The sequence below is a fragment of the Clavelina lepadiformis genome, chromosome 4 (genome assembly GCF_947623445.1).
Source record: "Clavelina lepadiformis chromosome 4, kaClaLepa1.1, whole genome shotgun sequence".
Taxonomy (NCBI): domain Eukaryota; kingdom Metazoa; phylum Chordata; class Ascidiacea; order Aplousobranchia; family Clavelinidae; genus Clavelina; species Clavelina lepadiformis.
In genome coordinates, this window is record NC_135243.1 from 19419895 (window position 1) to 19445102 (window position 25208).

Consider the following 25208-nt stretch of genomic DNA (forward strand, 5'->3'; position numbering starts at 1 on the left):
CTACAGCTGAAGCGCTCAACCCAAACATTGAATTTCTCCAGTTGCGAAAATGTAACCCTGCGGACCTTTAAAGGTGAACGTAGTAATCCAAGGCATGATTGGGCCCAGGGTGCATTTCATGTGAGTTATTCAGCGTAACCTACTGTCAAACTACGAAAAATCGGCTTGACCTCAGCATGACATGGAGTCAATTCAAGCCTTGGCACAACCATTGCCAATATATAATTATAATATGTTAATACAATATTAACCATTATAAGCTTCATCTTCAGACTGAGGAAAGTCTTTGTTTGACTTAAATCTGGCGATGATTCCTAATTGCTCAAGCCTCAATTTTACCGAGCTAACCTTTGTGCAATTTCCACATTTTTTTTGTTTCTTTTTTTAATTTTATAGTACTGTATATCATTGGCTATTGCTCGAATTTGGAACTGTTCTTAACTTGGTATGACAGTCATATTCATATATATATGACGGTCGGTCACCGTAGTAGTAGATCTCTGCTCTTTTAACTCTCAACTACAGTGGGTTGACAAGTTAAATTTGTACAACTTACAACTAGCCCTGTAGCCTAAGACATGCTGCTGCAAAACTGAACTGTACTGAAATGGAAGAGATATTAAAGAAGGAATTTAGATGCAGAAAAGTTTGGTCTTGTGGCGGTCAGTGCCAAGGTGGAGGTATCAGTAGTGGAAGTGTCTTTTCATTGGACGGTCAAAAAGTGTTTGTGAAACGAAACCCAGCTCCCGGATCTAGGTATGGGTGTAGTTTTATTTCGTACACAGATGTTCAACACCAATCTGTGGAAATAGCAAAACTGATAATTAATTAATCTATTGAAGTGGAGGAGTTTTGGCCGGGGGTAATTTAGTCATGCAAAGTGAGGTTGGGGTAGGTGGGGATTAGTTTTAGATTGACTTGATAAATTGTGACTTCAATAGATTAGTGTTGTCCATTAGGGTTACGACTAGGAAATTTTTTTTGCCTGTAGCAGGAATCAATGAACATTTTGGTATAAATTTAGAAAATTATAATTATTTCGTTCAAATCGTAAAAAATGTCCCACACAAACTGACTTTAATTTTTGACATTGGTCCAAATGTAAAAAAAAATTTACAATTCAAAACTTATTCTTTGCTAGAAATTTAATGTTCAAATATTTGTCCTTTTTGCACTTCTGGTAAAGTTCTTCCATCAATTTGACTCCCCTTTCTGCAATTATGTTAGTGCGTGGCCGTGGGTCATCTACAACGGACTTATCCAAATTCCAATGGGTTTTAAGGCACTTTAAGGCTCCAGGACATTCGAGCTCAAAGATAGCATCAAATAATCTTTGGTATATTCCATCTTTAAACCTTTGGTTAGAAAACCAGGCTTCCTGCCACGCATTTGCGATGAATGAGCATGATATCTCCAGAGTTACTCTCCATCTAGGGATGAGGAAGTAGGCAATCATAGCATAAATGGCTCTTGAATTCCATCTAGCATTGTGTAGAGATGGAAGTTTATGCCATTTTATTAGTGGAAATCTACCATTTTCTTTGAAGAAACGGAATGCTCTGCACAACTCAAAGAGAAACTTAAAATCATCCTCCATCCTGGGTTTTCAACCATTTCCATCTCAATTTCTGGCATGTAGGATTGCTGCAAGTTTTCGTAGTGTTTCACCACATCATCTACAAATTTGTAGTTGAGAGTTGGTTTTGTTGAAGACGTTGGATTGAAGAACTATAATACATGCTTTAAGACTCTATCAAGAATATGATGTTGGCAACCAATATACTGTGGTTTATCAAAACCCTTGCTGATCATTGCATTTTGCAGTTTCACAACAACGCCATTCAGCCGTCCAGTATTAACAGATGTTGTGTCACATATGATCATTTTCAAATTTTTCCATGCATCATATTCATCTAATAGGTTTTCTAGACTGCTGAAAATATCTTAAGCTGTTCCACTTTCGCATTTTAGAACACCCAGTTTGATTTCTCTTGATGGACTTTTCAAGCATACTACCTGATATTCATGTTTGCCAATCTTTTTCCATCAAAGTGTAAACAGAAATTATTCTCCTCTTTCATAATTGATTTTAATTTTAGCTTTGCATTGTTGCCATCTCTTATAACTGCTCACACAATTTACCAAAATAAAATTTCAAATCTTCGCAATTGAAATTGTGTCAGGCAAATTCAAATTACTCGATATATATAGTATATATCTACAAAAGAAATTATTAATTATTTATACTTATATTTATCTTTGACTGTAAACAAGAACATGATATGAATAATTTAATCTGTGCAATCACAATTTACCAAAATAAAATTTCAAATCTTCGCAATTGAAATTGTGTCAGTCAAATTCAAATTAGTCGATATATATAATACATTGAAAACTGGAAAAATTTGGTGCGGGAGTTTTTTGTTTAAACAGTCTTAACTTTTGTGAGTTTTCAAATCAGGACATAAAAGTTCATCATTTGTGACTACAGGACACACAAAATTTTGAATTTGTTTTTCAAGTCATAACCCTTTTGTCCATACAGACTTTTTTCGTCTTTTGTACACCTGCTTAAAATCCTTACTCGTAAGGAATAATGAGGTTACACAATAAAAGACGAAGTAATAATTTTTCAATATTCGATCTTGATATAGGAATGCAAAAGTAAAGGAAACCCAACATTTTTTATACCCTTTAGTTGTGCTTCATTATTATCTGGCAAGGTCTAGTCTAGTAAGGGAAACAACTTGATTTATGACAAATGTATTCAACAAATGTGTTCATTTAGAAATTGTTTATACAGAGTTACAAATGTTAGCGCGCACTGAAGCCTCAAAATTTGTTGCCTCAAATCGAAACAATTAACTTTCTTAGCCTTGTTTGTTGATGACAAATCAACGTATAAAATGTTTAAACGGTAGAAAAGCGAAAAAGTTGCCTTACACTGTACACATTGAATAGTTGTGTGTATGTGTGTCACTCTTCCAGTGGTGACTGATAGTGGGTCTTATCTTTACTTAGCTTTATATGACAGAAACGACGTAGATGCTTTGGATAATTTCGTCGTTTTTATACAGAGCGTTGTTTGATGGGGAATGTGCCAGCTTGGAAATTTTAAGAGAAACCAAAATAATCAGGGTTCCAAAACCAATCAAAGTTTTCAGCCATGGCGACAAGACTGCTTTTGTCATGGAATACCTCATGCTCAGTTCTGTTCGCAATTTTGCTTGTGAGTATGAATATCATTTAGTGGGTAACTATTGTATATAGTCCTACAATCTGCTTTATAAGTTTTCATATCTCCTAAGCTTAACCTTAAGACAAAAGTATAAAGGATGCCCTTATTATTTACTGTAGGTCTTGGTGAAAAATTAGCGAAGATTCACCTTTACAACAAGAACTTAAAAGATAATGCCACAAGAAATGAATCCTTCATTGGCCGGGCATCTGAGTATGTTGATCGATTTGGCTTCCACACCACAACCTGCTGTGGTTTTATACCTTTAACCAATGAATGGAAAGATGATTGGTTGACGTTTTATGCAAGTAACCGCCTCAAGCCTCAGATTGATCGGGCCATAGAAACATACCAAGATCGTGGTGTTCTTAGTTTGTGGCCTGAAATTGAACGGGTTTTGCCAAAACTTTTTCCTAGTGATTTAAACATTACGCCAGCTTTACTACACGGCGACTTTTGGGAAGGAAATGTGGGAGAGGTCAATAATGAACCCTGCATGTATGATCCTGCATGCAGTTATGGCCATTCGGAGTATGACCTTGGATTAGCTCACTTTTTTAGAGCTTTTCCACCCGAATTTCATGACACTTACCACAGTTTTATACCAAAGAAACCGGGGTTTGAAAAGCGCTTGAAAGTTTACTTGTTATTTAATGCGTTTAATAACTGGAATCACTTTGGAAGTGTTTATCAAGACTTATGCATTTCCTTAATGCATGAAATTTCAAACTTTTGATGTCCGGTGCTGAAAATATGCTTGCATGACTAATATTAACTGCCAAAGAATTTTATGGTTTGGGACTACTTTTTTACGAAAGTCTATGCCTAATTTTATTTGTACCAAAAGTGCACTATCACTGTGTTGTTACCCAATTATACAGTAACTTCCATTTATGGTTCTCGGATAAAATTAATTGGACGCTCCGAGTTTACCTAGCGGTAGCTGTTTTTTACTTAATTTTACCACTTTTGGCAGCAAGGTTTCAACCAGGTGTACGGTACAGTCAGCAAGAAGAAGCTTTGCCCCAGTAAGACCCGCGTACGCTAGTCCGTTCCTGTACCGACACCAGGTTTCTGCTTTGCTGGTCCCACCTTAATTACATCAGGCCTGTGGTTGTAGAGTATTGTTTCTTATAAAGCAACACTTAATATTTATACCCTACCCTGCACTTTTATACCTACCATTTTTATGTATATAATGCCTTTTTATACTTTTCTCAGCTACTGTGTGATTTTTTTATATATGCTTTTTACACCATTTTTATATTTATTTCAACTTTCTTGGTGCGCCGGCATTCGCGATTTCGCGACGACCTAAAAAGAGTGAGCAGACAATTCCAACTACCTGGAGATGGCGCCACGGAGCTGCACACCCACCTTCCGTCCACAGCCTCCAACGGATACTCAGCCCTCCTTGCATACAACTGAATGTCCCACCTTTGCTCGAGAATGGACATTGGTCAATTGCCCTCACTGATACCCGTCCGACCATCTGTGTTTTAATAGTTTCAATATGTGCACTTTTTTGCAATTTTCTTTACTATTTTTATATATATCACCTTTATACTTGATAATAGATGGTTCGTTTTTACATGTTCACAGGCAATGTCTTTTTATCTGCTTCTATGTTTTTTTGTCAAATGTTTATGAAACATATTGCGCACATGTTTTATTTTGCCGGGCGACTTTCCGTGTCTTGTTGCCGCCCCTAGTTTGAATCACTATTGCTTCGCGTATTGTTTTTATCGCTCTACAATATTTCTATGTTTTCTGTGGTCGGCTCCCAAACTTAGGTCCCACAAATCCCAGGTCGGTAGGATGCGGTATTAAATTACATCACTCCAGCAGCTCTACATAATATCCCCACTCATTAGGTTGTGGCCATTACTCACTAGGTCTGATTATGGCGTACGTTCCTTCTTGTGCCCTCGCTTTTGATTGTTGTGCCGTTTACTTCACCGGATCCCTCTTGGGGTCCGGGAGGCCCACGTCTGATTGGCGGACTGATACAAGGAAGATTTTATATTATTTATGATAAAATAAAACAAAGTTCAAAGTCAGTTTGAAGTAGGGTTAGTTCGGATATCAATAATTTTTACTATCCGGATAACGGATATATCCGTATATTTGGAATTTATCTAACCGGTTAACCGGATAATAACTGCTAAGTGAGACAATCGATTTCACGAGGTTTGCATGAAAAATGGATTGTAAAATCATTACACAGTTTTATTATAGATCTACGTACACGGCTACTACACGCGCAGTACGAGCGAATACGAGAAAAATCAAATTTAAAACGAACGAACACGGCTACTACACGCGCACACAGTATAATACTTCTGACATTTTGCACCGTTTGTGGTAGCTTGTATCCTCTTGCTAAAAATGCTTCTCTCAGTTGCTTACTAGTAGCTATGGTGTTGAAAGAAATTCTGTCCACAGCTGCTAGCTCTCCAGCGACTCTTTGGTTGGCTTAAAATAGTTTTCAATCGCACTAGTACCTGCGGAACATTTGTTTGTGTTTTCCAAAGAACCTTGTTTTGCTTTCTTTGTGTCAAGAACAATCTTATGTTTTAAACCAAAGTGGTTTCTCATTGCTCCTGTAGATCCACCTTTACAAGAAATCGTGTTTTCACAGGTTTCACATTTTGCCCTCTCACCATTTCTTGATCGTAGAAAGTAGCCCCAAACTGGATTATCACTTTTGAAACGTTCAAATTCCATCTCTTAAATTTAACTTCAATTAGCCTAACTCAATTAATTAATTAACAACTCAATTCAATCAATTAACTTCAAACTAGGTTGTAGACTTGTAGTCAAAGCTTTTCAACTGACACTTCACAGACTTTACCCTTGCCATGAGAATGCAGTCTTCTATTAAAAGAATCATTCATTATGCTTTCTTTGTGACGTGATAGTAAATTTCACTCGTGCATTTTACGACCTAGTTGAAAGTATAAGACAATAGAAGTGTGAAAAATGGTTTAATTGCGCTCAGCGGGAGTCAGCCTCTACGTAACAAAGAATGTTCAAACTTATTAAAAAGTGTAAAACGCATTAGCAACGATACTCTTTTAACCGGCAGATTTATATCCGGATATCAGATAGAAAAAAACCCTGCGGTTAACCGCTATCCGGATAATCCAACCCTAGTTTGAAGTAAGTTATTATAAAATAGAAATTCCGTGAAAATTAACTGCATCCGTTATATACGAAACTGACTCTCGGCAAACCACGCAGGTTCGCTAGGTCCCTATCTATTACAAGACATTTTCAAGTCAGAAACAATATTCTGTAGGCCTACTGTATTTTTTCTGTGCAGTGTTTCACTTCGAATGGATCCGTTCTATAATGATGTTTTTTCTCAAAGGTACTGAAGAATGTATCCGTTATAAGTGAGTTGAAATGCAATAAAAACAATAGGAAACCATTCAGACTAGAATTTTACCTAATATATACCGTTATATGCGAGTTCTACTTCAATGTAACTTTGTCAGGTCTAAAAGTTTCCGGTATTGTAGGTGAAATTTAACTTTTTGGCCCAAAATTGCAATTTTAACTTTAAAGTCCTATTGCAAAAGTTAAAGATATATGATTTTACTGTATTAGAATTTCCTGAAATAATAGTCTTAAGGCATACTAAAGTGACATAAAAAATTTCAGGGAGCCCCATGCGGGATTTTTAGATTAAAGGCATTTTAGGTAATTTCACTTTAAAGCTACTTGTAATGAATTTTTGCGAATTTAACGGATATTTTGCAGGAAACTAACATAACGTGTCGGCACACTCTCGTCCACCAGAAATGCTGGTGGCAGATTCACAATCGGTCTCCATTGTGCTTCTTAAGTATTCATGACACATTTTTCAACTCAGACTAGGTATCTTTGTCTTCTTAGGTCTAAGGATGACTCCAATGTTGACCAGCACTTGCAAATTCTGTGAAAATATTTATGTCAGCAGAACTTACATATCATACTGGGTACAAGTTTTTCTATATTACAGTTTAGTATGGTCAATTGTAGATGTAGGTCAAACAAGAATCATTTTAACTGTGCTGGGGGACTTGTTTGAAAAACAGTTTAAAAATACCACGCCGCACTACTGTAGTTTCTATACATGGGTAAATGTCCAACAAAAGCTAAAATAAATTTCAAACCGAATCATCCAATTTATTGAGAGATTCTTGAATCAATGACATCTCATCTTCATTTGCACTTCTCATACCAAATGTACTGGCAAAGCACCAGCCCATTCCCAACTCGTGTGTTATGTATGGCAGGATCTCGCAAATGTCATGCACTGCGTTACTTTCAAGGTAATTGCCCACAAAGCTGAACATCTTGATCTAAAATTGCACATAAAGTCCATCAATTTACACAACATCCATGTTGAGACAAGTTACCCCAGAGATATCAGCACAGGCAATTCATAAAACATATATAAACAACTTGCAATAGTTAATCAGAGGAATCTTTACCGATTTCATGTGTTTAATGGCATCACAAAATTGTCGAAAGTAGGTTCTGGTTAAATGGCAGCTTGATAGGTTCAGAACTTGTATGTTTTCCGCCAAAGACAAGATGTAGCAACATGAAAAAACCTGGTGAGCATTTAGCGGAGTTGCCCACAATTTCACGTTGACGGGAGTGTATTCAGCGGCCTTTTTCCTGAGATACTCATCATTACATTCGTGAACATCACACCACAGATCCAGCAACCTTCGTTTGCTATCTACATATAAATTGTGCAAGATATATATTAAGCCGCAGGAGTATTGTCGTTTAAATTCTATTTGCACTGAAGAAAGTTTAAAACAACTATATACAAACTGTTTGCTAAACACTTTATTTTCAACAAACAACAATTCCACTTGTACTAATTGCACATTATACAAGTTCGCATAAAACATGTGGTTCGAGACTCAAGTTCATTTACCTCAAGTCAAGTTATTATTACATAGCTTATTCGTACTGTATAATTGCAGGCCTGAGCATCACAAAATGCCATAGAAAAACTGGAGGCTTACAATTACATCACAAAACCATTGTCCGAAATGGAAATACTTAAAAATTTCTAATTCTTTGCTAGGTAATTTAAAGTCTTGTCGCAGTAGGTTGAAGGCACTTCTTGATAACGACAAATATTCGAAACATCTGACTATACGTTCTGCAGAGTAAGTCTTTTCTGAAAATAGAAAGCTACTCATAGCCCCAATTTGTTGATGCAAAATTAATTCCGGATGAGAAGATACCATACAATGCAAAAATCTTACTGCGTCTTAAATCTGTGACCATTGACAAAGTTTCAAGCACATATTAGTTGATAAGGTGGTAATGCAGCACTTGACACCACAGTGAAATCTCTCGTAAGTTATATCCTTGAAAATCAACAAAGCAAATTTAGGAATTCCTGTTTTTTTCCAAAACGTGTTTGGGTTGAACCTCTATTATGCTATCTATTTGAGAAACTATCAATGCATCTTCAGTAGGTTGGAAAAATTTTTGCTTGGTGGAAATGTTCGACTTCAGGTAATCATAGTAGGCTATTACATTTATATCTACTTCAAAATTGGTCATTTCATCTACGAGTCTGCTTCAACTACAGGTTGCAGCTTTCATGGAGGTGCTGTCTCCACCTATTTATTTACATTCCAGTATCTACGTACCAAACTTATTTCGTCCGCAATAAAAATTTGTTACTGATTTAACCATACAGTTCCAAACTTAAGGGACTGAAATAAAAACCTTCTCTTCAACTGTTTCATTAACTATGGGTCTTCCGACAACTTAAATTTAAAAATTTTCATTGCGAACAATGGTCTAATGATTTAATAATAAACCTCCAGTTTTTCAATAGCATTGTGCGTTGTCCAGGCCTGTAATTGTAGTAAACCATGCCTAATTATGGTCAAGGCAAATTTTTTACCTGCATCGCCTTCGAATTTCGCTGAAAACTCCTTCAGTTTCTGAATAATACTGTCAACCAGAATTTGCCTCTTCTCATGAATAAGGTCTCCTACAGAGTGAAGACATTGACATTTTGAAATGAAAAACAGCTTTGATAATTACCTTTGCTGTTAAAATAACACCTTGTTAAAAGATGATGTTACCTTGCAAGGGATATATGAATGAAAACACAAGCAACTTTACCTACAGCTTTGAGCTCTCCAGTACTTTTGCGTTTGTAAGCAGTGTCTAAAAACATAAAGTTTTGGATCGATTCAAAGGGTATCAAACTGTAATGTGTCTATACATTGCAAATTGCAAACACCAAGAATTAATGAAATTAACTTGCAGTAATCAACGCGATCTATTTCATGTAATAACCAAAAACACAGTTACAAGATCATTAATATAAACTGGCTGCATTAACTGATTAAGACACAAGCGCAATGATTCGGCTTTCAAAGGAAATTACCATTTCTGATTGATGTGCAGGACTTTTCTTCTTGAAAACCTTTAAATTAATGGAATAGATATTATAACAAAATATATTTTGAATATACACATAAGCTGTACAATCATTACGGGCTTGGAATAATTTCAATATCAGGATTAATACGAAGAAAGTGCTGCAGCTGTGACCATAATAATCATTTTAGCTTCAACTTTGTTAGTATGGCCTACCAGAAGTCAAATCCACAAGCTGGCCACACACGAATCTTCTGACCATTGCCCAGCGATAAGTGAAAAGTTGCCCTTTCACTAGAGCTAGAAAGTCCTGTATTGACATGCTGTGGGTGACGTGGTAGCCAGTGTAGTACTCCTGGAACGTTTGGTGACAGAAGATCATTTTTGTATCACCTTCAAATACCTTGCTTGTGATACCTTTGCGAGAGTGAAACGTAATTATAATGTCTTGAACCTTCTCTGTACTAAGACCCTCCTTTCGAAGCTGATCGGTCTTGATGATTACAGTTGAGTTTTTTGTTGCCTGAAATGCAACTCTGCCAATCTGTGCAGACAGTTCTTCGATATTCTTATGTCTTGTGTTGTTACAACGTTTCAGGTTGTCAAGAACAGTGGCAAAAACCCTCGTCTGTGTAAAGGACTTGCATGACAAAGAGAGGATATTGCCAAATTTGCTGGATGGGTTGAGACAAGAAGCAACAACCAATTGAATCATGAGTGGATTTGAGCACAAACTGATGAGATGAGGGGCATGAGATTCAAGTGCTTCCCACATGGAACCAGCCTGATCACCAGCATATGAATAGAAGAGCTGCTTCGTGCAATCGTAAGTTAAGTCGCCCAGTAAGTAAGTTGCGGCTGGTCTACAAGATTTCGGAAGGAAGATGACGCTATGAGGCCGAGATGTGAAAACCAGGTGAGCGTCAGGAAGAAAACGTTTGTTGCAGAGATTGGACACAAGATCAGCCACTGGCAACGGGGTGTCGTAATCTTGTCTTGGCACTTTTTCCTTTAAAGTCCACTCTGCTTGATCAATCCCATCAAATATAAATGCACACTGCTTTTGGTTGTGGACGATCCATTGAAAAGCTTCATCGCAAACTTTCTTTTCCAAATCGGGGTAGGCTTTACGTAAGAGCAGATCTTTCAATGTTAGAGGATCTGGGTAATTCATATCCATAAAATTCATTGAAAAACAGGCAAAATCTTTTGACTTAGCAAGCCTACTAGCGCAGGTAGATTTTCCAGATCCTGGGATGCCAATTAAGCAAACAAAATGAGGTTGATTTTCGCTCTGCAGCAAGTCTTCGAAATCAACTTGGAGCTCTTCCCGTATAGATAGGGTGGCAGTTGAGGGCAAATACTCCTCTGTCTTTGGTGCAGCTTCTCCTTGATAAAAAGATATCTTCATATAGGTGGGATGAACTTCAGGAATATCGCTCCCAACAACATCAATTCCCTGAAGTTGAATGTCATCCTCACGATACTTTTCCTGCAGCTCCAGGACTTTCTTAATCGCATTATCTTCATCTATATAGAAGTAAGAACATTATACTTATATGAACAAAAATATTAAAAGGGTTCGACCCCAGCGGTTGTTAGAGGTATACGTTTTTACTCGTCGTTCTAGTGTTAAACATTTACCTTCACGAAATGCTAATTCCACCTAGCCTAAAAATTACAAAGATTACCTTGAAATAACCAAAATTACCTTTTTTCCGAAAATCGGTATCCGCAATGGCTATAGAAGATGACCGTCCTTCACTGTTTGATTGCTTCTGCTCAGAGCCTGTCATAGCTAAACCTAAACCAACAAAGACGATTTAAAATAAGGTAATGTAATGTTCAATCGTAAAACGTTACAGAAAGCATGAGTTTATTTTTGATTGACCAGAAAGAAGATTAATAAGTGTCATCTTCATAATGTGTCACATTCATAGACATCTTATGTGTAATATTTACTCATAAGACATTTGTGGTCGCAAGAACTTTTAGTTTGTAAACATTCACTCAAAAGCTTTCAGTAACTGCTTTTTCACAACCAGCAACATGTGTGAACTAAGTTCAGTCCTAGATGTGGCATTAGAGACTTTCATTAAAAAGCTTAATAATGCTTTTCTTGAGTAAATTTTAATTTAATCTAGAAAACATAGAGACCGAATTACTGCTATATGCGATACCTATTAACAGTTTTAAAACATTATTGTTTTGACCATTCTCTAGCTGTGCACTGTAGTTTTGATACTTCGCTAACTGGTATGAGTGTTAGAAACAAGTATTAACAGTTGTGACACAAGCCAAGTCACTTATGGCTTATAGTCATGTCAACTCATTTTAACTACTGTAACCTACATCACCAACCAAACTGAAGTCGTGTCATTGACCTGATTAAGCAAACCCGAATGGGTTAAGAAAAGCCTGGCAAAAATGAAGTTTTGTGTTTCACCAGTCGAGCCTTGTATTTGATCAAGTCAAGTCAGTCATGTTCATAAAGTGCAAGTCTTTAGGCACACCATGTTACCAAATATTTAAAATTTACGATTAACTTGCTACTAAGTAGGCTACTAACAAATATTCTAAACACTCGTACACAACACACGCACAATAGATAATTTGTTCCCATTCGTGAGGTCTTGCACAATCAATAGATTGGAATAGAAAATCTTGTATTGCGATTTGTAACAAAAGTAATTCAAAAATAAGAAACTACGTTCACGACGACTTCAATTAATTTGGATTTTGACTTGAATCAAGTCAACCAAAAGTCAAGTATTTTTTAAGTTAAATGCTTTGAATTGACTTCAGTCAGAGCTTAAATTGGCTCGATTTGACTTAAATAAGAAAAAATAACTTGGTTTCAACACTGATCTAAACTTTATCTTGCCGAAGTCTTGCGAGCACTTAGTGCTTTGAATCTACTGGTGAGTCACGTGTTGCGCTGTTAGTTGAGAATCTTATATAGCCTAATCAAAGAAACTTTGTCGATTTGCTTATGAGGAAATAAATTTTTGCGAGGTGTGTCTAGAATACCACTCCTGATTCGTTACAACCACAAACAACTAGAGCTTATAGTTTTAAAACTAAGGAAAATTGGAGACTTCTTAGAAATAAGATCGTTTTCATATCAGTCTTATCGAAATTACATATAGAAAAGTCGTCATTATCTCTCAAGAATGAAAAATGTGGTCATCATGAGCTTTTTCTGCCGATCCTTTTTACAGAACAGGAAACTTAATGTACAGTACATTGAAGCAAGAACAAGAAGTGACCCCGCATGTAACTAATCAAAACATATAGCATGATCAGAATGGCAGAGAGAAATGATAAATTTTGTTCACTTGTATACTTTGGCATCAGTTTGTCAAGGTGCATATTGGCGCAGTGCAAAAGGAATCTCTTGAAGAAATGTGAAACCGAATTAGCCTATAACGACACGACGCTACTTCGTAGCCTAGCCTAGTGTTTGTTGTATTTTTTAAAGAAGACAATACCTTGATCGTGGACGTTGCACACCTTGTTACCGGAACCAAAATTTAAATCGGAACTATTCGCCACGTCGACATGATGAAATTCTCTTTGATCGGCGTAATACCTATTGTTGTAATTCCGCTGATAATTTGGAGCAAACGTTATGCTTACCGGTCCTAAAAATATCATAAATGCACAATAAGTATACAGCAGTGTGGTAATACCACAGATATCCTATAAAACAGATAGGATATTATTAAAACATGCTTATAGGATATCTATGAGCAATTTGCTAAACTTGATATCTACCCATGCAGAGCCGATTGTCATCACAAACTAATCATATCAAACAAGCTTGGTAAAGTTATTGATAAACAGGTAGTGTCCTGTAGTTTTAATCGGTAAATACTAAACAGCGCTTGGCTATAAAGAGATAAAGTTTTTAAAAGTCTATATGCGTGGACAGTGGAACCGAAACTTCGCATTATAGTCATACCAACAAAAACAATGTATAAAGTGAAAAATCTGAACATTAAAGCAAGTGAGAAACAGAACTTGCCATTTGCGTTGCCAGCAACCCTACTGACAAGCTCAAGAAAAACTCTCTCATGTGTCTCGCACGCAGGGAGTTGACCTTGTTGACCATTATCTTCGACGTGTTGAAAATTTTGAAACATTCCGTTGTTGCTGTTGTTTCGTACTAAAACAGTAGAAGAATTGTACGGGTGCTCTGAAAAGTATACCTTGCTGTAACCGCAGAATAATCAACAAGATATAAATACAAAAATCTAATAGACCTAATACCGTGCGACCATATAAACCCAACAACATGAGTAAAAATCGCATTTTAATCAGGTATAAGTTATAACATTACTGTATTACAAAAGCAACTTATCAAGTTACAGTATATATATATAGTATATAGTTAACTTATAGTATAGCCAATTTAACTTGAGGTTCATGTAAATTATCAGGAACTACAGTAGTTTTAAAGTTAAAAATATTAAATCGTAGTAATAGTAGGCTACCGCTATTAAAGAGTATATGATTTATCAACTTTCTCAAATTTATAGCCTAAATGTTAAGGAAATAAGAAAATAAATAAGACGTAAGGGCCTTTTGCGGAACCCTATAACAAATCAATTCACGAAACAAAAAAGAAAAAAAAACGGAAAAACAAGCAACTTATATATATTCAATACAATCACATTTCTTCAATTTTTGATCTCTAGCTACTGGAAGTCGTGCTGTCTAAAAAAGTATATATTGTTGCTTGTTTAGAAAATAATAACAAAAGAACTGCATGAGACAGCACAGCGTTGTCTTTGGTGTTTATGCCAAAATGGTCACGTGGGTAGGTGGGCGTGACACTGGTAATGCCTGTTAACAAGAGCTTACAGCGTCTGAGTCTACAGATGTAACGTTCATGCGTAACCGAAAAATTGTCCTCAAGATTTTATAATGTGTAAGCAAATACTGAGCGAGACAAAGGGACTTCACAACTCTAACAAAAGAACTGAAAAGGGATCGGTCCAGAAGTAAACACCATATATCAATATACTGTACGTGAGGCGTAATCCATAATGGAAAACAAGTTTAAGAAATTTCAGTAGCAGAAAAACACGAGTTCTAAATCCCCTCACAAAACAAGATATCTTGTCGCAACAACATTTCCAGTGCAGGTGCGCTTTGCTATACTGGAAACACAAAACATTAATAAACCTTTGAACGAGCTTTCGTCATGCTGTAGATATGATGTATTTAGTTTTGATGAATGCTTCTTCATTAATGATGAATTTGGATGAACCATGGTTTGGAAATTTTATATCCAGGTTTTATTTTCGGAGAATTTCGTTATGTTATTAATTTTTTTGTTAGTTAGACTACTACTTTAGTCACTAAAATATCGCCAAAATACGGTATTTGTAAGACATCGCAACGTTTTCCAGGGAGTTTTTTTTATCTCACTGACGAAAACACATTAACAATGGCGATAGCCTTTCAAAAGTATAACAACAAAGCAGCGAATGAATTAAAAGACGAATTCCGATGAAGACCAAAAGCCTGGGTGTGTTCATTTTGTATGTTCCTATCTTATATAAGCGTATTAAGCGAACAGATATAAATCTTGATTCAAGAGATCTCCCTCTTTAGTCTATACCAGTGGTTCTCAAACTTTTTTAAAATAAAGTACGTAACGGTCCCCTAGCAATTTTTTAAATGTCTCACGGTCCCTTAAAAAATCAACACAAATAAACACAAAACAACATGTTGGTTTTTATGGTATCAATGTGATGGGTGTACCTGCTTCTTTGCAACCAGTTCAGCAATATTCTAGTTCCGTTTTGGACAACGCAACCCTAATATCGTGAATCACATTCAACCGGTTTCGAGCTTTTGGCTTGATGGCAAGTAGTGCCGTTTTTTTGGAAGGTGCTTCGCGGTCCCAGAAAATTGTCTCACGGACCCCAAAAGGACCGCGGACCCCAGTTTGAGAACCACTGGTCTATACAATGGTCTGCCGTTATGAATAATGAATACGGCGTTCACGTATTTCAGCCGCCATTATCCTACAAGCAGGATTAAATATACGTGCAATCAACAGCTTTTCTAGGACTGCACCGATTAATCAGCAGATAATAATAATTGATAAAACATCTTTTCACAGTGAAACAAACTTGAATTGTTAAGGGAATTATCCATATTCGAAACCAATTATGCTAATTCTACAAGCTATCAAAATGTCAATTTAAACCTATTGTGTTTAGACATTTTTAGGTGTGACGACATAACAATTTCACTCATTTTTCTGAAAAATTAGGATGGTGCATCGGGTAGCTTGGCTTCACTTTCTCAAGTTATGGCACAAACTTTATGGTAAAAGTGTCTCAAAGAGTTTCTTCATGATTTATTAAAACATAAATTGTTTTAAACCAAATCTCACTGAGCCAAGGCCAAACTTGCCCTTTTCGGTTACTATAACAACATAAATGGAGTTTACTGCGACGTTTTGAACGTAGTCGTGTAACTTTAAGCATGTCGCCCTTAAAACAAGCACAACAAGCATCCGATTTTACAAGTAACTATTTAGGTAGTCCAGTTCTACAGTTTCTTAACTATCCGAATAGAAGCTTCTATCAGTTTCTTATAAAGAAATAAACGTACAACATATTACAATAACCAAGACCATGATATCTGTACGGAAAGGAACCTACGAGTAGGGTGTTAGTATCTCAGTATTATAGAAGCAATAGAGACTAGCAATTCATAGGCAGTCAAGCCAAGACATAGGGGAAGTGAAACTCTATTTTTAGAAATGGCGCAACAGCCAAAATTCCTCTTGGCTATTGAAGCAATGCTTTTACAGCATTATACACGATATGTAATACGGTAATGTGACAATGGTAGAAGCACATTAATTAAGTCAATGCGAACAATTTAAAACGGTAGAGAGTGTCATCTAACCTTGACTGCTTGTTGAGCTTAGGGCAACTTCCTGCTGTGGCATGTTTATTTCTGTTGTTGCTTCTCTCTGTTCAATGCTGTCAATGTCAGCACGTTCTGTGGTTCGTGCTCTTTCGACATTTTGAGTTGGATTATTTGCTTCGATTCCAGATTGTCGGTTAGCGTTGACAGTATCTTGACTCATTATTTAAGTGACTATAACTATCCAGGAATCAAGGTTCTTTCCTCGGCAACTTACATCACAAAGCCAATGTAATGACAAACGAATTCTAATATGTCTAGTTTTTTATGAACTGTTAAACAAAACATCAAAGACTACAATCAAAGTGCGGATATGTACCACCATCTGAAATTGAAAGTAACGACACAATTGGGTCTAATACAGGTACGATGTAGGTCCAGCAATGTCCCGTGTCTACTGTAACTCGTGGGCGATAGGTTGAATGCACCCCAGCCAGAACACATTGGTGAAAACAAATTTTCAAGGAGCTTTTTGCCTAGGAAAGCAACAGTTTGCAAAACATATAATCTTACTTTCATTTTAATATGAAAAAATATTATGTATTGCAGCAGAGTAGCATTTGTATTGCTGTCAATATTCATGGTGGCTACTGTAGTATTGTTACACAAATTGTAAGTTAAGTTAGGCCAAGGTAAAGCAAATATTCTTGTTACACACTAACGTATTCATATTTCTTATCTATACACGAAACGTCGTAATTACATTCATACTGATTCCAACTTAATATTAAATAATTAATTTAATTTAATTAATTTAAACTTAGATGATTGGTTTCATGCACCACCACTTACAATTTGTCATAATTTGCGTTTTTGCGAACAATTTTACCAAAATGTGATTAACCAATATACGTAGTATCAAACAATTTATTGTTCGGTGAAGTTGCAGACAACTTTTCTTGATTAAAAATGAACTTGTTTCAGAACATGCTCGTCACTTTATTTTATGACTCTCATGGAAATATCGACTTAATTCTTGACCCATTTACGGTATTTCGGTTGGATAAAGTTGATACATGCTAGCGTACGAGTATCACGGTGCTGTGCACGTCTAAAATCACTTATAGAACTAGCACTGAAATGTAGAAACATCAAGCATACAAAACACATAAATTAGCTTGTAAAATACACATTGTCAGAACTTTACGTAACACTAACAACCGTTGCCTGCCAACGGTCAAAACTGATTTTCCTAAGACACTGTGTATCAAAGTAATTAGAACTATTAGTGGCCATAACCTGTCAAGCAGTAGCATAATTTCTAGGACCAGACAGATTTTGCAATTCGTGCACGTCTGCATTTCAGAAAACCTGCTTGTGGCCTCAGGCTTTCACTTCCTTGTTTTGACGTTTCCGCTTGACTTCACTTCACAAAAGCATGAGTCGCAAGTTCTAATTATGGACGTCTTAACAGCGTCGCCTTGTGGAAATTTACTTTGATAAAAATACCTGCAAGTGACGTGCGTTCATGTTCAATTCTTCTGAATATAGTTTGATGTCGAACAAATCTTGGAGTAAAATACTTATGTATAGTTATAATAATCTGCAAGACCTAAAATAAGATTACGTGTTCAGACGATAACACGAAACCTATTTATCTTTGTTCCCGGTATACGATTCGTTACTCGCTTATGACTATCACTAGCGGTTAAGGCCGCGTTATGTTGATGTTTCATTGTGCTTATTATTACCCTATGCGCATATAAAGTAGGCTACATAAAGGAAATGTCATGGGCGTCAAATCTAAAATGAAGCAAAGTCTTATGACATTACACATCATAGAGCGGAACCAATTGTGATTATCTTGAAGGAATATCTAGCTGTTTCTCCCCAAATTATTTCGACTCTGCGCTCTATAACAAATAAAGCCAGACAAGGATTCGTGCCCAAACATTACCCACCATCATTGTGGTACATCTGCGTCAGAGGACTACTTTTCTTGGAGAATTCGTATATGAGTTATGACTAAATAACAAAATGCGGGGAAGACACTGTCTACTACATTCACACGTGGATGAAAAGGTGAATGGTGGATAATGGCGTCGATGGCGTTTGTCTTCGCCTTGCCGTATCAAGGCAGTCTCCATGTGCTGGACAACGTTGGCACTAACAGTGCGCCACACCTTCCTGCTTTCAGCTAGTGCACGACACCAGTTCATGCGCTAAAATATTGCTCTTCTTCAAAATAGAGTTCACGTGGCTCTTGCTCCGCTAGTTCTAACCTTCAACAGAGCGACGACCTTGCGTTATAGTACCACGCACAGGATACGTTGGGAAAGATGGTTTATGGGCATGCGAATGGTACAGCTGTTTTTGCTTCGCCAACGTTGCAAAAGCAAGGAAAACATGCACATTACTATGATAGTTAAAGTGAAAAACGGGTGCACCCGTCGTAGTCCAGCACTATCTTGGTGCGTGAAACAGGGACTCGATGGGAGGGAAATCCAAATCTGCTGATTTTGCTCTCTCGAGTTCATAATATACCGGTATGCTTTTCTCCCCCGAAGCAAGCTGGGTTTCGACGCTGTACGTCAAACGTAGACGCCTTCATCTGCGACAAGGGGGAAAGCTTCCAGGCTACGGAAAACGCTGGCGCTGGACTCTTAGAACTGACAGCGGCCTATAATACAGTATACCCGTGGAGCTTTATCCCAACACCAGTCGTGTACTCGGCAAGTACTTGAGAGACAGTGGAACTGTGGAGCAACAACCCTTTAACAAAACATGATTACTTTCGTAGCTTGATGGCTCATTTTCAAAAACGTGGATTGCAGCTGAGCAAGTAGGCTATACTAAATTGCGTCGACAGCCTTCCACTTAAGCAAAAAAGAAATAAAACGAAGCTCAAGATTAACATTACGGGGACACCTGTGCCCTTCTAATACGCACAAGAGATCTTTAATTTGCGTATGGATTCACTGCCACTTGCTTTTAAACTTTAAAGCGCAGTCTACAGGCTACTTACGTTTAAAACCAGCTGAAAATAAGAACTGAGAACTGCGAATAAGCGATACATTATTGAATTGTTTGTCAATGGAATTTGTTAGTCTTTGGGGCAGAGTCAACTTTAGGGTTTTAATCTCATGACTTTAATTACGATAAGAAATTAACAAAAAGAAGTTTATATAGAAAATACCTCGTTTTACAAAAGCTTCATTAAAGCAAAAGGATTTGGTACGAATTAAATAACACTAGCTGATCAGACGTAATGACGAAGTAAATTACTTGAGAGCCAGATATTTCCGTTTTGACGAAAGTGATCTGCCTCAACAACCACTCAAAAATGTCAAAACATCACATGGAAGGTACTTCTGTCAAAACTCATTGCGTCATTTTTCAACAAATTTGGTGTTTTCAAATATATTCTAGTGGGCTTCATTGCTTTTCTCGACAATAAAGTTAAAGTATTTACCAATACATTAACCGGGAAAAGCACTCAATATAGCGTCTCAAAATTCATCTTGTCGTTATTGTACTCAACAACACCGCTGAAAATAGTTTATGCGGCGAATTGTAATGCGTCATTTCTGCATACAAGAAGTGTTTTTACACTGGGTCGACGTATCGGAATCAGTAGGAATTCCGTCACTGTTAGTCTACTTGACATTCAGACGTCATCGTGTTTACTCAGTGTGCGTCAATGATCACGTTTCTGGTTTCAAGTTTTTGGGCAAGTTTTATGTATATATACCCGATTGTTTCGTAAGCAAAATCATACGAAACGTTTAAGAAAGATAACTGACTTCGTATTTGCGGTCTCTATTCTTTAAACTGAGGAAGTATGAAGCATGTGATTTGCCTTCTTTTACTGACAATCTGCTGCGTTTTTATGACGTATTCTCAACCATGTCGGCAAGTGACCAGCACTATTTGTGATGAGAATGTCAGTAACTTCTCAGGACAAAAGGGTGACAAGGGTGATGTTGGGTTCCCAGGAAAATCTGGAAAACAGGGAAGTAAGGGATCCAAAGGTTATCCTGGAGAAAAAGGCATTCAAGGGGAATCTTGCGCTGTCGAATCATTGGGTGAAGACATCTTGAGAAGACTGGCAGGTGAGCTTGCCTTTTTAGGATATCAGCACTTTTGTCCAACCGTGACTCCTCCAAAGATTCTAACGCGGTTTAACTTTTAGCTGTGGAGGATTTGGTTCGACCGGGCTCGTGCATTAACTCACTTTTGGATGGTAGTCAATTTCTTCGCTTTGGGATAAAAGCCTATTGCGAGGAGGGTTGGACGGTAAGTTTGTGCAGTGATGTATTACTCAACCACTGTACAATAAACTAACGTTTCATAGAACCAGTTACAGTTTATCTCTGGACTTTTGAGTAGTTATTGAAGCAATATTTTGAACAAAAATCGAAAATGCAAAAATAAAATTTCTTTTTATACGCGTTTGAGCAGATGATTATATTGAGGAAAAGATTGTGAGTTCATGATTTTAACCAACACTTCTAATCAAAATTTCAATTAACTATTTTCTTAGCAATACTTTTCTGATCGGTTTCTATCGAAATCAGCCTGTTTTAAACTTAATTGACCAGGTGTTTCAAAGAAGATTTGATGGCAGCGTAAACTTCCAACGGACCTGGGATGAATACAAAATCGGATTTGGGGATACTGAAGGCGAATTCTGGCTTGGTATGTGTTGCCCTACATCACGATAATTTTTAAATTACAAGTTTTATAAAACTATCTTGGACCAATTTTTTCTCTGCAAATATGCCTTATGCCTTTACACACTCTTGACCTAGCATTACATTTTCATTACTAGTTGCATCATATATAGGCTACATCATTGTCTTATCGGAAGATCTAACAGCACTTTTGAATGGAGTTTAGTAAGACAGAACAAATGTTGCACATAACTATAAAGTAGGCCTATAATAACAGTAAATTAATAAGCTGACACCCACAGGTTAAATGGAGTTACCGAGTACCTATACTCGTATATATAGATATTAGATACTGTAGTTATACCTTTTTTACAGTGAATTTTACAGTAAAAAAAAACCCATTTTACTGTAATTTTTACTAAATTTTGCTAACTATTGTTGTAAATCTACTTTTAAAAACTGTGGTTGTATTTACTGTAATCAACCCGTTATAGATACTTCATGTCTTGTAAAAACTGCAGCCAGTCATTTGCATACATGAATATTTTTAACAATGGAGCTTCGACTCCGACCTTTCGTTGCTTCAGCAAAGAAAGATTGAGCATGCATGCTGTAGGTGGTAATAGTTTGCTTCGCTAAACATGATTGAAACTAAGAAACTAAGAACTAAGTTCATTGTTTTCACTTCAATCCGTTGGTTTTGCATACAACATACCAGCAATTTTTAACGCTCTGGGATTGATCAGCGTTATTTTATGTCAAGTTTATTGTCGATTAGCTTGCGCCATTTAAACACACTTTCAATAACTTATAATCAGTTTGAATCATATTTCCAGGTAGTTGTTTGTCTGATATTTATAACTATTTCTAATCTATAATACTGTAATTATGACCCAAACAAAAACACTCCATTTTGCGCACGCCCAAGTCATCCTCGAGTATTTCATATGTACGGGATATTTTAAACGTTCCATATAATGAATTGCACACCGAATATATATACTGTACAGTAGGTTATTTACAAGTTACAACATATTTGTCCATACATTGATATGTGTAATGGTAAGATATTGTGGTTTGAATTAATGTGCAGGTCTTGACGTAGTTCACAAACTTACTCGCAGCGGAAAATGTGAATTGAGGGTAGAACTTCAAAACTTTGATGACTCTCATTACTGGGCCCAATACAGGTAGAAGTAATTAGGTAGGCTATAGCCTAAGTTGCACAGTATAGCCTACCGCTTGCCAAAATAAATTCATTATTTTATAACTTATTTTGAAATTATAGCAAACAAAAATCTGACAAACACTTGCAAATTTGAGCTTGAAATTGCAATATGTTGTGCGTCACATAAATACACAAAGGCTACCTTTCAATGTTGTCAATATTGGCTTGTGTTGGATTTGTTTATTAGAATTAGATGTGCGGTCAATATGGAAGTTATCATAGTCGCAAAGAACAGAATGATGACAAGTTTTTGAAGCAGAATTACTTTATGTATCGGTTCGTTCAACAGCACTTTCTCGGTGGGTAGCGAGGCAAATCTGTATCAGCTTCATGTTGGTGGATACACTGGAAACACCACTGATGCTCTCACACGAGTTCATAACAATCAGCCGTTCACTACGATGGATAAGGATAACGATAGTTGGCGGTAAACTTGATGAAACTTTACTTGTTATTTCCATTTCTTCACGTATATCTCTTGTTTATGACGTCACTAATGAAATCAAGAAAACATCCTATTTAACAGAATATTATAATGCACTGGATTTTGGAAGTGTAATTTTATTTTAATTTGAATGATTTTTCGGAAGTTTTTCATATTAATTACTTAAAATAATTTTTTTTGATTTCAGCCTTAACTGTGCATCCGAAAATTATGGATCGTTAGCTGCAGGAGGTTGGTGGTATCAGCACTGCGAAAGTACTCAACTCAATTCCATTTGGGGTGAAGGTGGACGATTACATTGGGGTGGTTCTGTTCGAAAGGCTACTACGATGAAATTCAGATGTGAATAAAGAAAAAAATCATGCTAATTTTTAAATAATGTATTCAATCATTATCGTCTATGTACCAATTATACAAAAGAGTTTTTTGAGATTGTTAATTTGAACATTGATTTTTCAGTAACCCATGCTCTTTGTAAAATGTATATAATAAAAGCATACCAAGCCAAGTCATGAAAATGACAGTAATACAATAGAAAAACAGTTTAGTTGCAAACCTAACGCTTATTAAAATAAGTTTTTAATTTTGATTAAAATGTTTTAAAAACCCGTTTAATGATAACTCGAACTTAATTTGACTTAAACTTAATTTTTATCAGTAGACGGTCTGGGTGGCAAGAGTTTTTCGATTTCTTATACTTGACAATGGAAAATGTTGACCCACTTTTATTCTTTTTTAAATTACAAGCGTTCTGAGCATTGGATTGTAAAGATTTCAAAGCACTGTAAAATAAGAACTACACAACATATTTTCAAATTTTTTTATCGCGTAAAGGAATTCATATGCAACTCACCTGAGCGAAATCTTGACAATCCATTGCCCAAAACGTTTGTAATTAAAAAAAGAATCATGCATATTTTCAAATTTCTTACGTTTGATATCTCATGTCATTTCATAGTTTGAATCCGTTAATCTCAATAGATGTCAAGTCCCGGAATAACTCGTTAAGGTTTCATAAATTGTGTGTAATTGTTGTGTGTCTATGAGTTGTACCATACTGATGCTGTATCATGTGTAGGAAAGAGCAAATACCATAAGTCTTGAACGCCGCTTGGTGTCACTGCTGAGCGGCTTTAAGAAACTTCATTCGATTGTTGTTTAATCTCCTGGCGAGTTTAGTGTCGACTGTCAATTATCCAAGCAGTGCGCGAAGGCCGTTCCTAATAGTTCCTGTGTAGTCAGCTCAGCTGCCTGCAGTTGCATTTCCCGAGAACTGGAGCTAGGTCTTTCTCCGAAGGAGAGGCAGTCCAACAACGTTTTGAGCTGGGATAATTCGTTGCTTACTGTCGAACTCAGTCATTTAGCCTTTTGTGCGTTCATACCATTCCGTTTGGGTGTAAAAATGGATATTTCTGAGAACATAATTGCATCAAACAAACGCGTGAACTTACACCGGCAAGAAGTTCCTTTAAACAGGATTATTTGAAAACCTCGCAGTCTTGCTGCTATCGTTTTACACTAACGGATCACAATAAGCTTGCTTGATTGGTGTAAACGTTGTCTTGACATCTGTCATTGCTCGAAACGACTAACACCGACTTGCTTCGATCATATGGGCATTAGGTTTGCGAAAACGACAAATCAGCCGATGGTCGGAATGAACGTCTTCGTACCAAGTTAGAACTGAAAAACCGACAGGAAAAGTGGTTTAAAAATCTTTTGGTACGTTCAGAGTGCTCTCAGATAGGTTCAGTTTCAACGAGCTCCTCAAAGAGTTGTCATAAAGCTGAACGCGTATGTTTACGTTTGGCTCAACAAGGAAAACGCCAGGCAACAAGCTCTTTTTAAATCCGAACCTCGGCGAAGCAGGAAATAGATTTGGCGGAGGCGGAAGTCCAGGTACGAGAAGAGGAATTAGAGAAATGTGAAAAACCTATTAAAAATGATCAAACTTTCGTCTTTGTTAGTAACCTTTAGTACTCCACGACTGGAGCCACTGTTGAGCTGTCCGTACCTCTCTAACTGCTTATAAGTCATCTTTTACAACAAAGTTTTTGTGCGTATAACTTACGTTCACAAAGAAATTGTGTATAACTAATTAATTTCCCCTCTGAACTTGCAAAATTTCTCACAGGTTAAGAATTGCTTTACTAAAGTGATAACCGATCTGCAATGTTCTGTTCCACTTCCAAAAAATGTGAATTGAACGTTCTGTGCAAGTGCTGAATGCCATCTCGAGGCAAACTGGGTACTTCGCCGTTACTGAATTGTTGGTGGAAAGGGCGCAAATTTCTAACTTATTTCAAAGCTGTCTAA

At 36.7% G+C, this 25208-nt stretch overlaps 3 protein-coding genes across 5 annotated transcripts; 2 read left to right on the plus strand and 1 right to left on the minus strand.

Annotated features, from left to right (window-relative positions):
* Positions 1-566: 566 nt before the first annotated feature.
* Positions 567-6507, plus strand: LOC143451711 (fructosamine-3-kinase-like). The gene is made up of 4 exons (XM_076952430.1): positions 567-756; positions 3078-3229; positions 3358-5310; positions 6406-6507. The coding sequence occupies exons 1-3, from the start codon at positions 608-610 to the stop codon at positions 3972-3974; spliced, it is 918 nt and encodes a 305-aa protein (XP_076808545.1). The 5' UTR covers positions 567-607; the 3' UTR covers positions 3975-5310; positions 6406-6507.
* Positions 6508-6671: 164 nt separating this feature from the next.
* Positions 6672-17903, minus strand: LOC143451710 (NACHT, LRR and PYD domains-containing protein 4-like). 2 transcript variants are annotated; one of them, XM_076952429.1, is made up of 11 exons: positions 16586-17903; positions 13680-13820; positions 13144-13296; positions 11364-11456; positions 9869-11182; positions 9660-9698; positions 9392-9436; positions 9168-9257; positions 7720-7973; positions 7399-7587; positions 6672-7178 (listed from the first exon to the last, which is right to left on the minus strand). In XM_076952429.1, the coding sequence occupies exons 1-11, from the start codon at positions 16767-16769 to the stop codon at positions 7107-7109; spliced, it is 2574 nt and encodes an 857-aa protein (XP_076808544.1). In that variant the 5' UTR covers positions 16770-17903; the 3' UTR covers positions 6672-7106. The 2 variants fall into 2 exon arrangements, with proteins under 2 accessions (XP_076808544.1, XP_076808543.1); XM_076952428.1 differs by having other exon boundaries at positions 13680-13850.
* A 2404-nt stretch (positions 17904-20307) lies between these two features.
* LOC143453377 (fibrinogen-like protein A) lies at positions 20308-23986 on the plus strand. Of its 2 annotated transcripts, none has more exons than XM_076954705.1 (6): positions 20308-20658; positions 20739-20842; positions 21148-21244; positions 22313-22409; positions 22707-22874; positions 23080-23986. In XM_076954705.1, the coding sequence occupies exons 1-6, from the start codon at positions 20388-20390 to the stop codon at positions 23240-23242; spliced, it is 900 nt and encodes a 299-aa protein (XP_076810820.1). In that variant the 5' UTR covers positions 20308-20387; the 3' UTR covers positions 23243-23986. The 2 variants fall into 2 exon arrangements, with proteins under 2 accessions (XP_076810820.1, XP_076810821.1); XM_076954706.1 differs by having other exon boundaries at positions 20310-20658; positions 22737-22874; positions 23080-23982.
* Positions 23987-25208: the final 1222 nt, after the last annotated feature.